We start from the raw sequence: 12,962 nt of genomic DNA on the forward strand, positions 1-12,962 counted from the left end.
CTGGCCAACATGGTGAAACCCTGTCTCTACTAAAAATACAAAAATTAGCTGGGCATGGTGGCACGTGCCTATAGTCCCAGCTACTTGAGAGGCTGAGGCAGGAGAATCGCTTGAACCCAGGAGATGGAGGTTGCAGTGAGCCGAAAGATTGTGCCACTGCACTCCAGCCTGGGTGACAGAGTAAGATTCTGTCTCAAAAAAAAAAAAAAAAAAAAAAAAAAAAATTAGCAGGGCATGGTGGTATGTACCTGTAGCCCTACCTACTTGGGAGGTTGAGGAGGGAGGATCACTTGAGCCCAGGAGTTCAAGGTTACACTTCAGCCTGGGCAACAGAGTGAGATATTCTCTTACAAATAATTTTTTAAAAAACAAGTCCCGTTATTAAATGTACTTGTACCACCAAATGTATTTCTCTTTCATAGAACTGGTCATGATTGCACAGTTGGCCCTTGAGCAACATGGGGGTTAGGAGCGTCAACCCCCTGTACAGTCAAAAATCCATGCATAACTTTGACTCCTCTCAAATTCAACTACCAACAACCTACTGTTGACCAGAAGCTTTACTGATAACATAAACGGTTGATTAACACATATTTGTATATGTATTATATACTATATTCTTACAATAAAGTAAGCTAGAGAAAATATTAAGAAAATCATAAGAGAAAATACCTTTACAGTACTGCACTGTTATATATTGATGCGATAAGTTTATACTGTCTGTTTACAAGATGAATCATCTGAAATGACGGCAGCTGCAGCTGCAAACTTCAATCTAAGCTATACATCAAGCACTGCAACTTTTGCTTGTAATGTCATGACTTTTCTCTGCTTCTTGAAAGTACTTCCAACATCAGTAGCCGCATTTCGTATGGGTCCCACAGTGTTATTCAAGGTTTATGGTATTGCAGTAAACATGATGAAAAATGCACAAGAACTGCAATAGATCACTTGTTATTGCAATAAGCAATTTAGTGGAGAGAGAAACTGTTCACATGCAGATGATTTAGTACACACAGGGTTTTCAGTGGATACGACAATACTTGAGCTCCTCGCAATAGCAACAGGAGGTGGTTACAAAATTATCACAGTAGTACAGTGTGTACTACAGTTAATTTCATGCAGTTATGATTTAATACTGCATCTTTACATTTTACATTTCTCTCAATTGCGAATGGTACCATGTATGATCTGTGTTTGTGTGTGTAAGTTTTGATAAATTTTAACTTTTTATAATAGAGTTGCATATATTTTATGGTAGTAAATGATAAAGACCAGTATCTACAGATATTTTATGTATTCATGACATACCTAAATTTAAAACTTCTTTTCATTATTTCTAGGCTACATGGTTTATCTGCAGGTTTTTTCAAGTTGTTGCAAATCTCCAAAAAATTTTCCAATAAATTTATTGAAAAGAATCTGTGTGTAAGTGGGCCCAGACAGTTCACATCTGTGTTGTTTAAGGGTCAACTATAATTAATTAGACAGTTGTGAAATTCTTTTGCTAACATCCATCTTCCCTATAAGGATGTAAGCTCCATTACAGTGGGAACTATATCTACTTTGCTATTTTATTCCAGCATGTGGTAGAAAATGTGACACATAGTAGCAATCACTCACTCAATCAATCAATCAATGTTGAATGAATGAATCATAATTTGCTACCTGACCTTCATTCGGCACGTTTGTCTTTCTTAGGCTTAGTTCTCCATCTGGAAATGGAGATGATAAATACAGCTACTTTCAAGGCTGCTTCAAGGTACATAAGGTAACAAGTGTGAGAGCATTCTGAGAACTCTAAAGCAATACACAAATGTAAGAAAATAAATGGAAAGCTGCCCCAGGTGCACAGGACTGGGGCAAAGGCTGGCCCAATGGCCAAATTCGCTGGCTCATTTTGTTGGTCCTCTAGCTAATAATGGTCTTTACTTTTTCAAAGGGTTGTAAAAAACACAAAACAAGGAAGACTATGCCACAGAGACCATGTGTGGCCTGCAAAGTCCAAAATATTTACTCTCTGGCCCTTTACAGAAAACGTTTGCAGACCCCTGGCCTACAGAAGTGCCTGGGCTTAAGTAAATATTTTAATAGTGAATGAATAATTATTACTTTGCAAATATATGCATATTTTGGTATTTTGATGACTGACAAGCAGTGCCATTATCTGACTGCCTGTCTTCCATTCAATAAAGCAAGTAATCAACATAAAAATACCTCCCCCCTCCCCAGGCTAATATGTTACTTTACATTTAAAAAATACAAGGAGTCTATAAATATTTTCATTTCCTTCAATTATATCAAGAACTGTTTTTGAAACAGAGAAGGCAGGGATGACTGGGAACTGGTGTGGGGATACAGAGCTGGAGGCCACGCGAACTGTGTCCCCTGGAAGGGTGACTGCTATCATTGAGCATGCGGTTGTCACGTGGAAGTCCAAGTCCACAGAAACCTATTCACTGTCTGCTGTGAAATACTGAGATTATTTTCTCCCCAGGGAATCCATTATCACACAGAAATGAGAAATGGCACATGGATAAAAAATAATAAGAGGCTGTGCTTATTGCCAAAAAAAAAAAAAAAAAATCCCCAATACTGCACAAAAAGGAAAGGATTTGGAGTCAAAAGATCAAGATTCAAGTCTGAACTCTACCACTTATTCCATCTGTCACTTTGAGCAAACCTATTAGCCTCTCTGAGCTGAATTTCTTCATCAAGAAAAAGAGAATAATCATTGATGACATTTAGTGGGTGGCCTGTATGAGCCATGTGCTTTACTATATTATATTCGATCTTTCTATCAAAATGCAAAGTAGATATGATTAGTGCCAATATATAGGTGAAGAAACAGTCACTCAGAGAACTTAAGTGACTTGCTCAAAGTAACGCCACTAGAAAGAAGCAAAGGTTTTGTTTGTAGCCAAGTTCTGACTCTAGCAATGCTATTAGTGCAACCTCTGATAAGATGTTTAACCTCTTTAGACCTACTATGTGCTTAACCTTACAAAAAGCATATAAAACCTAATTTCTAGGAAAGATGATTTGAAATTCCTCCATATTGCAATATTACTAACTTACGTCTTAAAGGAAAATGGCTTTCCTCCATTCTTCCATGTTAAATCTAATTCTATGTCTTCAGAGACCGACAAAAAGAGGATGTACTCTCCTCTTTCTATGTAATAAGAACAATGTAAATTAAGGAAGCATAAATACATAAAATAAAAGTATTACATTTTGAGCATGTCCGGAATGGCATCATGATGATGAATTCTACTTATTCTGCAGCAATTCCCCTTCTGCGTGTAAACCAAACACATTCAATACGTGACACGTGAGTTGATCATGAAACCTTGATTACCTTTGCTTCATTATCTCATGTACTCTCCCATGCTGGACACACTGTTCCTCCAATTCTTCATTTCTTCTCTGTAACTTTCCCAATTTATCATATGTATACCTTTTTTCTTGACTGAGTTGAGCAATTTCAGATCTAGAGAGGTGAAAACACAAAAATAATAGATGTTAAAGGTTCTTATTACTAGGGCATATTGTTATTATATAACCTTAACATTATCTTAAACTCCATACTTAAACATAATAGTATAATGAAAACTATATCCTTTGCAAAAGAAAATATTTCAGAAATGGCAAGATACATTGTAGAGACTCACGTGTTAGACAGAAAAAGGAATAACAACTTATTCTAATAGAAATGGCTTCCCTAAGGAACAAGACAAAAATGATAATGATCAAATCTCTTTCTTAAAAGACTATCATTTATTTAACAAATACTTACTGAGTGCTTGTTATAGGCCAAACACTATGCTGTCAAAGAAGAAACCCTAGGCCTAATTTCTATCACAGAGTTTCTTTTAATTAGCATAACCAGCTGAATGGCACACGGTTAAAATAAAAATAGTTCTTTAATGGTTAATTTTATGTGTCAACTTAGTTGGGCCATGGTGCCCAGACATTTGACCAGACATTATTCTGGACATTTCTGTGAGGGTGTTTTTTAGATGATATTAACATTTAAATTAGTAGACTTTGAGAAAAGCGGATTGCCCTCCACCTCGGCGGGCTTCCTCCAATCCACTGAAGGTCTTAATAGAAAAAAGATTGACCTCCCCTGAGCAAAATGGCAATATCCTGTTGTTCGTGTCTTAAATGACAATCCAAGTCTCAAAATTTGAAGATCAGAAAGATGTTTATCCAAGAAAAATTATATTCCTTTCCTTGTATTAAGTAAACTCTAAATTTCTGCCTACTGCCACCATCTCCTCACGCCCTAATGCCTAATCAGTTAGAATGGAGAGTTTAAAACTCTTGTATATTATGAGTCGTTTTCAGGTTAATAATTGGTTTGTTTCCTGAAGACTCCTGACATAAAATTAATTCCCTTCAAAGAAAGGATTCTTCCAGTAGGCAAGATAGCCTTTTCTTCCTGGTCAGGAAAGGATTTGGATTTGCTAAGGGAAATTTTACTTTACAAATTGTTAATCCCAAGGACCAGGCTGCTCACGTGTATGGGGCAAAAACTCTTGCTTTTAGTTCACCTCATTCTTCATTTTGTTTTCATCTTGGTTCAAATGTCATCCCACGGGAAGCTTGCCCTGATTAATACCTTGCAGTTCTCAATATGTCAGCACGTTTTTTGAAGCTACCTCTAGCCTTTATGCATACATTAGCTTATAATTTATTCTTTTAAATTGTGCTCTGTGCCTTGTCTTTCCTACCAGATTCTGTATGAGAGCATGGATTATCTCATTTTCAAGTTCAGATCAAGTGTTCAATCTACATTTGCTTCTCCTAATAAGAATCTACCCATATTTGAAATAGTCCAAAAGGAGTTAATAATGGCTTATGTTTCTCCTTTCAGAATCACATACAATACAAAAGAATTTAGAGGCAGTTATAATAAATTTTTGATCTGGTATCCCTTCCAAGATTAGTATCTCCTGTCATACCATGCACTAAAATAAATTCCAAAAGAAGAAAAAAAAAATCCTTAAACCAGATTAGAAAAAAATGCAGAACATTGATCTTTTCTCAGGCACTTTCCAAGCAAAAGGCACTTTTAAAAAGAAAAATCACAAAGAAAAAAATAGATTTTACAATACAAAAATACAAAACTTTTACACATAAAAAAATCATATATTTAAAATATATCCTAGGTTTGTGTGAGAGTATTCATTGTAGCACTGCTTCTAGAAACAACCTTTCTTTGCAACCCGTAATCTGGAAACTTAACCAAGAAATCTATCCACAGGAGCCTGGTTCTGTTACTTATTAATCTGATAATGCGGCTATTTATAAGTGATATTTATTGATCTAAAACTGTGACATATTTGTAAAAAAGAGAAAACATTAAAAGTCAGCACGTATGATGTGATTTCATTTTATAATTTAGAAAAATATTTTGACATGTATACCAACTATTAATACTGATTATTTCTGGATGGTAGGATCAGGAATGTTTTCTCTGTTCTTTTTTCATCTTTCTAAATTTGTAAAATAGTTATGTATTTTATTTTTTAAAAATTCTGATTTTGAAACAAAATCATAATAAAACAAAATGTAGATGTCACTGGTGGGGGAGGTTGTGTGTGGAAGGAACAGGGAATATATGGGAATTCTGTACTTTCTGTCCAGTTGTGCTATGAAAATAAAACTGCTCTAAAAAATAAAGCTTATTAATTAAAATCAATGTAAACAACAGGAAATTATTTACAAAATAAGACAAACATTAAAAGCATCATTTAATGAAACACTAACTGCACTCTCCATCAAAATTCCAATGAAAAGTATAAGAAATATTTAAAATATCTACAGAAGAAACATAAATGATCAATACTATTTATAACATATTCAATTTCACTATTATTCAAAATATAGCACAACAAAACCAGATACTACCACCAAATATTTACTGCATGCCACTGTATAACAAATAGTGAAATCCATCCTTTACATTCATGATCTCAATTAATCCTATAAGGTACTTGTAAGGGTTTATTTTCTTTTCTCTGTGAGGTTAAATATGAAGTTTAATGACTTGCCTAAGGTCATCCAAGTAGGCAAGCCCAGATACAAATACTACTTAGTCCACCTCTAAAGGGGTCGTTCCACCCACTGCGCAATATTGCTTCTCATCCTTTTTTAAAAAATCTCACTTCTTTGTAATGTTATTTACTAATATGGCTACATATACAGTGATTAGAAGTTAGTGTAGTACTTAAGCAAGGTAAAACACATTAATACCCTTAAAAGGATTCATAGTCTTGGACTAGCAATTAAGGAAACAATCAAAAATTTAGACTTAGGTACAAAGTTTTTGTTGTATTATTAGTCATAATGGTTAAAAATTAGAAGCATCTTAAGAGCCTAATAATTCTTATCCATGCAAATCATTTAATAAAGTTCTGTTTTCAGAGTATTTACTGATAGAGAAAAATGTTCATTAGATATCAAATGAAAAAGCAGATGCAAAACTGTACACACAGTGTAATCTCAATTACAATATAAATGTACACATACATACACATGAAAAATGACTGAAGGGAAATATGTCAGAGGTAAGAATAGTTATCTCTAGATGGTAGTGGCAGGAAATTTTCCTTAATTCTTCTTTGTATTTTCCAAATTCCCTGCATTGAGGATGTCTTACATAACCACAAAAATACAAATGTTATTTATAAAGAACATATCACTATCAAGTGTGTTATTGCAACCATCTTTTTTTCTGCTTCGCATATTTTTGTTTTTTTCTTTATTTATAATTGTAATTTGCCTACCAACTTCCATTTCTCAATAAAAATTTGACATATATGCCTGCACGCCATCCTTTTTCTGTCTGGAGTTCACGATATATTCCTAGAACAGTAGTCTGCAAAGCTCAAAGAGTAAACTTAACAAGTTTTCTGTTAGGTTGGAGATACATTTCTGGCACGATTATCCTGTGTCATATAAAAGGATAATTGACTCTAATTCATTTTCACAGAAAATTTAGGCAATTTCTGGCTTTGCAGAAGCATGAACTTTCCCCTGTATTTTTATATACCAGTTATATTGTATAATTGCATTTGCATGAAATATATTTTACTACTACAATTCAGATTAAAATGATAATTGCTTTCAAAGGGAAATATAATATCTGAATTTTTTATTCTTTTAGGTTCTAGTTTGACTTTTGGTAACAATTAGCAGAGGCCAATATCAGTCTTCTCTTGTAGAAAATATAATTTTTATAGTATCCCAACCTAACGTCATGTAAACATGCAAAGGAAAAAAACAGTTCAACCGGGTGTGTGTTCTTCACCTCAATTAAACTCACACAGTTGGATACCTACTGTTGCCAAAACAGTAATATAATTTATACATTATAGTCCACACAGTAAAACTACACTAAAAGTCATTTAACAATATTTATAACACCATAAAGTATAGTGTTAAAATATATGAACTGCAATATGTACCAAAATTATAAAATTTGTTTCTCATCATCAGTGATTAAAACCAGGATCATTGCTCTAGCCTCAATACTCACAACCCTGGTGACAGATTAGAATTCAAATCTTAATGATCAATTTACAATTAACAAGATAGAAGTGAAACAAATTAAACCAACCATTATATATAACGAGACCCCATGGACTCCCATTGTTCCTCTTAATTACAAAACGCAAATCACAAATACACAATGGGCAGTGTTAGACATCAGTCCACAAGCCCCACAACCCAGAAAGTGACAATGACAGAAAAGAAAGCAGCAAATCCACATAGACCCTGGTTCTACGCTCTATCCGGTTCTTTTCAATGTGCAAGTGGTGGAAGCTAAAACCTAGCACACACTTCTCTCCACTCTGTGGCTGGCAGAGGCTCACTCCTTGCCAGCACCCAATCCTTCCAAGCTCTCCCAGGCCAGGTGTTAGATAGCACTGCAAACCGCACTGCAACGTTTCACTGCTGATTCATCTAAGTGCGTGGGGAGAGAGAACGCTTCCTTCACTTTGATAAAGAAAAATCACAGTTGTACCAAAGCTATTTAAATAGCTCCGTGTACCTCCCTCAAAAAACAACCCCATAACTGTAATAAGCTCTCAGAGTACTGGGGAATACAGAAGGAAGGAGAGCGAAAGTTTATGTGAGCCTCGACTAAAATCAGCCAGAATGTCTGCCTGGTGCCAATTAAAAGCAAAATGGAATTAATTCTCTTGCCTGATGGTCAAAAACAAGCTATATAAAATGCACAGAATCGGCAGTTCACTTTAAGTTTAAAATGGGACGTGCCATTCACAAATGCCAGGGTTACAGACACCACTACGTGCAGTGTGGGGTACACTCAGGGCGCAAACTACTGTGCTAATCACTATGGAGGCTTCCAGAAAACAGAAGCAGTCATCACTGCCACAATGCGACTTACGGTCTACTTGGGGAGAAAACACATGCAACAGACCCACACAAGCAGGTACCATTTCAAAACGTTTTCACAGAGCAACGGAGCAGCCTAGCATGAGGCTGGGGCAGAGCAAGGGCGTACGTGCCCACCGAGCCCGCGCGGCCAGCTTTCCCGTCATTCCGCGTGGGCTCCAGTCAAATGACTAGACCTGTTTTAAATGGTAGGAATCCGCTTGTTTAGTTGGTATTTTGAATAACATAAGACTCTTAGAGTAATGTTGCTAGTAACAGAAGAGGGAAAAATATGTCTTAATTATTGTTCAATACAAAATAAATACACTTACTTTCAAGAAAAATTTTACTGCAATACTCTGAGGAAAAGCTGGACCAAAATTACCATACAGATTGGATAAATATAAAGTTGGAGACTGAGTTTCCACAATGACAAAACTTTGGAAACTCCAAGATTTTCCTTACCTCAAAGCACAGGGAAAATTATTTAGCCCAATAGTTTGGCATGGGGTATGCAGAGGCACACTGCTGGAGGGCTTCTTCAGGGTTTACTACATTAATAACTTGTATTTTAAAAGAAGCAGTTTGAGCCCTTCAAGTTTTGTAGGTGGTTTCAAAGCAGAAGGTAACATCAACATGGAATGTTAAATTTAACATGAATGAGTTATTGAAAATGTCAGAGTAGGAAGCCAGGGAGAAATGAAACCGGAACTAAAAGAAATTAAGAACAAATAACCCTAAAATCACAATTTGTCCTATTCACTACTCTCTTGTGAGGTGCACAAAATGCACTTTTCGTAAGTTTTAGGGGCGCTTAAGAGTTTTAAAACTAGGAAGTAACAATTTATCAAGTGTTTACAACTTGCCAGGCCTTGGTTGAGACAAATTGTAAAGTTAGAGTAGGTGCCTGTTTTAATTCATTAGAGTTACAAAATACAACTAGATCCACATTTTCCTGATCTGACTGTTTTAAAAAGGCTTTCACTGTGGCATAGACTTCTGTCCATCAGCAAATGACAGTCAGACTTTCCCCGGCAAAGACAACAGCTATGTCAAGTGATACCCAAATTCCAGTCAAGACCCTTAAAAATGCCATTGTGAAAACAACAGCAGCTAGTGTGTATTACAATGTGTCGGGCATTGTGCTAGGCACTTGATAACGTGTATGTAAGTGTATCTACATATATAATTCCAATTCCCATAACAGTCCTGCAGCGTGGCTTTGGAAATGTTTTTACAGAAGGAGAAGCTGGGGTTTGGGGAGATGAGGCCATGCACCCAAGGTTACAAAGCTCCAAGTGGGAGAGTGAGATTCAAATCTAGTTCCTCTGAATTGCCACGTGTTCTTTACTGCACACTGCCAGTCATCCACAATGGAACAGACTGGCATCAAAAGTCAGATCAGGAGGTGCGAATAGCACCATACCTATTTGTTTCATTCATTCATCATTTATTCATTAAGTGCCACCTATGTGTCAGATATAAAAGAATACATCCAATTTACAAAGCAGTGTTCAGGAGCTGGAGGAATGAGAAGCAGGAGAAGCAGTAGAGGTGCTGAGTTAGACCAGTACAGGCCAAGACGACAGATCTAGAGGAGGAAAAAGAGGGCCTAGGGGCAAAGAGTAAGTTAACTGTTACATGCCAAGGACGCTTACTTCTCTACGGAAATTTAAAGGTTAATTTTTCCTTCCCAAACTTTCTCACCATAACTACTATGACTTGAATTTTCTTTAGCAATAAATGTAAAATACTATAATTACTGTAAGAAAGAACATATACTTTGGAACCAGAAATATCTAGGTTAGAACCCTAGCTCTCCCACTCACCAGTTATTTAAACAGTTTTGGTTTCCTTATCTGGAAGATAATAATTTCTGTCTCAAGTTGTGGTGAGAATTAAATAATATATACCAAGCACCTTTTTGTCTCTTTTATATAATAAATTTCCCTAATTACGTTTCCTTGGAGAGCAAGATCAGTCATCATTCACAAACCAATTTTAGACCTAACACATTTATATAAAACCCAGATTAGTATCATTTTATCCCTAAATGATATAATCTGGTTTGTTTGCTTCTAACAAATTACTTTTGGACCTATGTGGTGCAAATCAAGTATTTCTGGTTAAGAATAGCTACTGTAGATATTTTATGGGTCTCTTTCATGACCAAATCATTTAGTTTTCATGGTCAAATCTCCTTGAAATATCTGGTATTTTGGCACCTAGGTTTTCCCCTACCAAAATACAATCTTAGTATGTGCTAGGAAGGTGCGCATGTCAGAGTACATTCTTGGTGGTTACAGGAGCCTCTGCCTTCCTGTGAGAAGGGAGAGTTGGATGCACGAGCCCTCTGATTCCCCAAAAGATTCAGGGATGGGGATTCTATCAGCTAAGACAGATTGTTGATGCAGGATCCCAAGATGGAGCTCAGAGTGATCAGATATGCCCTGATCCTCCCGGAAATCCTTTCCGAATGAAACATCTAGGTGAGCAGTTTGTTTGCTGAGACATATTTCCTGCTCTCAATAGATCTACGTAAGTTTCAGAAAAATACAGAAGAGAAGACACACAGGCTATTTTTTCATTATCATATAAAGTAATATTTGACATCGTATCAGTTATGTGAATATTGCCTTCTATAGTTCAATTTCAAGTGATTCTGTCCAATGTTATTCGTTGACAAAAGAAGAAACTATAGTCCAAGTACGTCAAATACATTTGTCCAAGATGAGTCAGTTACTGTCGGAGCTGAGATGAGGAGTCAGGCTTCTTGCAGTTTAAAATATAAAATAATTTATTCATTGAGATAATCTGACTAGAAAGTGTGTAGAAAAAAGTCATTAAGATTCCAATCAATGGATTTATAAAAGAGTAGTATGCCTATAAAATGAATGATGGCTGTTCTATTAAAATATAACAATTTTAGGGAAGAGAAGAATAGTTTTGGTGTGTTTATTTCAAAGTACCATCTACTTTCATTTTTATATATGCACATTTCATCTGTTATCATTTAACCTAAAGATAGCTTTTGTGTTCATGGTGAATTGTAACAATAGATTAAAATGTGTTAACCATAACAATCTTACATTATAAAATGTAAGATTTTATAACTGCTTGATTTATCTGCATCTTTATGTTATTACCATATTTTCTTTCCTGAAATTTCAGTTTTCAATTCTAAACATTAAAATGTCAAATAATAGTACACACATCATCATGAAAAAACATAAAAGTGTATGGACAATTAAGAAAATGTCCATATGTAGAAAATATTTTCAAAGAAAACATCAGCAGATACTTAATTTTGACATTATAAAACAGTGTAAATGCTGTTTTTTAAGGAAAAATTAGAGTAATCACATAAACAGTGCTCTTGAAAGTATTCTGTAACATCACCTACCTGGTTTTTTGAGAGATTTGTTCCAGTTTCTTGGCTAATGTACAGCATTCTTCCTTTAACTTTGTCAAAAATGTATTCTGGTAGGTCAGCAACAAATACTGTTCATTTTCTAGAAATAACAATAAACCCCCACCAACATAAGATGTTTATGGTTGTCGCTCTGCAGTGCTTCCACACACAGAGTGGTAAAGTGCTTAGACCCCTACACATTTCCAATAAGCCACTACATCACCTTCAATGTCCTAAGTCAAAGGACTCATCATCTGGAAAGACACTCAATCTTGGGAGTCGTTTATTTTCAACATAAGTATACACCAGAAACATGTTTGATCAGACCAGCTTGGTGTAACATTCTGACATGTTAATAAAGTGTCAGATACCTCAAGTGGAAGCAAAGATACTTATATCTTTGTAATATGCAAGATATTATATTTTAATTTTGACAATTTTACTATAAACAGTGTCAAAAAATTCTCACAACCAGATAATTCAAAACTAAAATCATCGAGGAATTCTCTTCTACACTGTAATTCATGCTTTGTTTCATATTTGCACACATGGTTTACTACCACCACCACCCCTCCCCCAATCTTGCATACACTTCTCTAATTGTGAAGGTAAAAATGTGTATTTTCTTTAGAATTTCAATTTCATTGTCAACAGCATGAGCTTCAATGGAGATCTGGTCAAAGAAATTGAAAACGGTGTGATTTTGTGTGTGTACAAAAGGAAATGTTCTTAAGGTGGTTTTAACAGTTAAATACACTCTCATCTAGTGCTGAGATTCTGCCCAAGACTCTGATCACTAGGATCATGCTAGCAGTGGGGGCGAACAATAATTTATCCTCCAATTTCCTCTTTTTATTTTTAGTGGAGAAACATCTACTAAACCTGGTGAATTTTCGTTTCTTCTGGCCAAATGCTGTTAGAAGAAAATCTCTACTGAAAGTGCTAGAAGGAATTATGTGAGTCAATATGACATTTGCCTCTTCATAAGTAAATAGATTATTTAAAGGCTTGCATGTTAGCAATTTTTCACCCATAGGATAAGAAATAATTTTTACCGTACCATCAAATACAATATATTAATACATTAAATCATATGAAAATTACCTCTAAGCATAAGTTTTAAGAGTCCTTTATTTCTTTT

At 35.3% G+C, this 12,962-nt stretch overlaps 1 protein-coding gene across 23 annotated transcripts in view; it reads right to left on the minus strand.

The window, feature by feature from the left end:
* The window catches only part of LOC105474671 (SHH signaling and ciliogenesis regulator SDCCAG8), a 253,094-nt gene that overhangs the window by 80,207 nt on the left and 159,925 nt on the right, over window positions 1–12,962 (minus strand). For 17 of the 23 annotated variants that reach the window (XR_011607733.1, XR_011607735.1, XR_011607744.1 and 14 more), the window contains 2 exons: window positions 11,813–11,921; window positions 3,359–3,490 (listed from right to left, as the gene is read on the minus strand). Coding sequence is in view for 17 of the 23 variants with exons in the window: in XM_071069480.1 (XP_070925581.1) it covers window positions 3,359–3,490; window positions 11,813–11,921 (241 nt within the window). In the remaining 6 variants the exon portion in view is untranslated. The remainder of the gene's footprint in view (window positions 1–3,358; window positions 3,491–11,812; window positions 11,922–12,962) is intronic. The other 6 variants (XM_071069510.1, XM_071069525.1, XM_071069514.1 and 3 more) reach the window with 1 other exon arrangement.

Source organism: Macaca nemestrina, chromosome 1 (assembly GCF_043159975.1).
Source record: "Macaca nemestrina isolate mMacNem1 chromosome 1, mMacNem.hap1, whole genome shotgun sequence".
Classification (NCBI taxonomy): domain Eukaryota; kingdom Metazoa; phylum Chordata; class Mammalia; order Primates; family Cercopithecidae; genus Macaca; species Macaca nemestrina.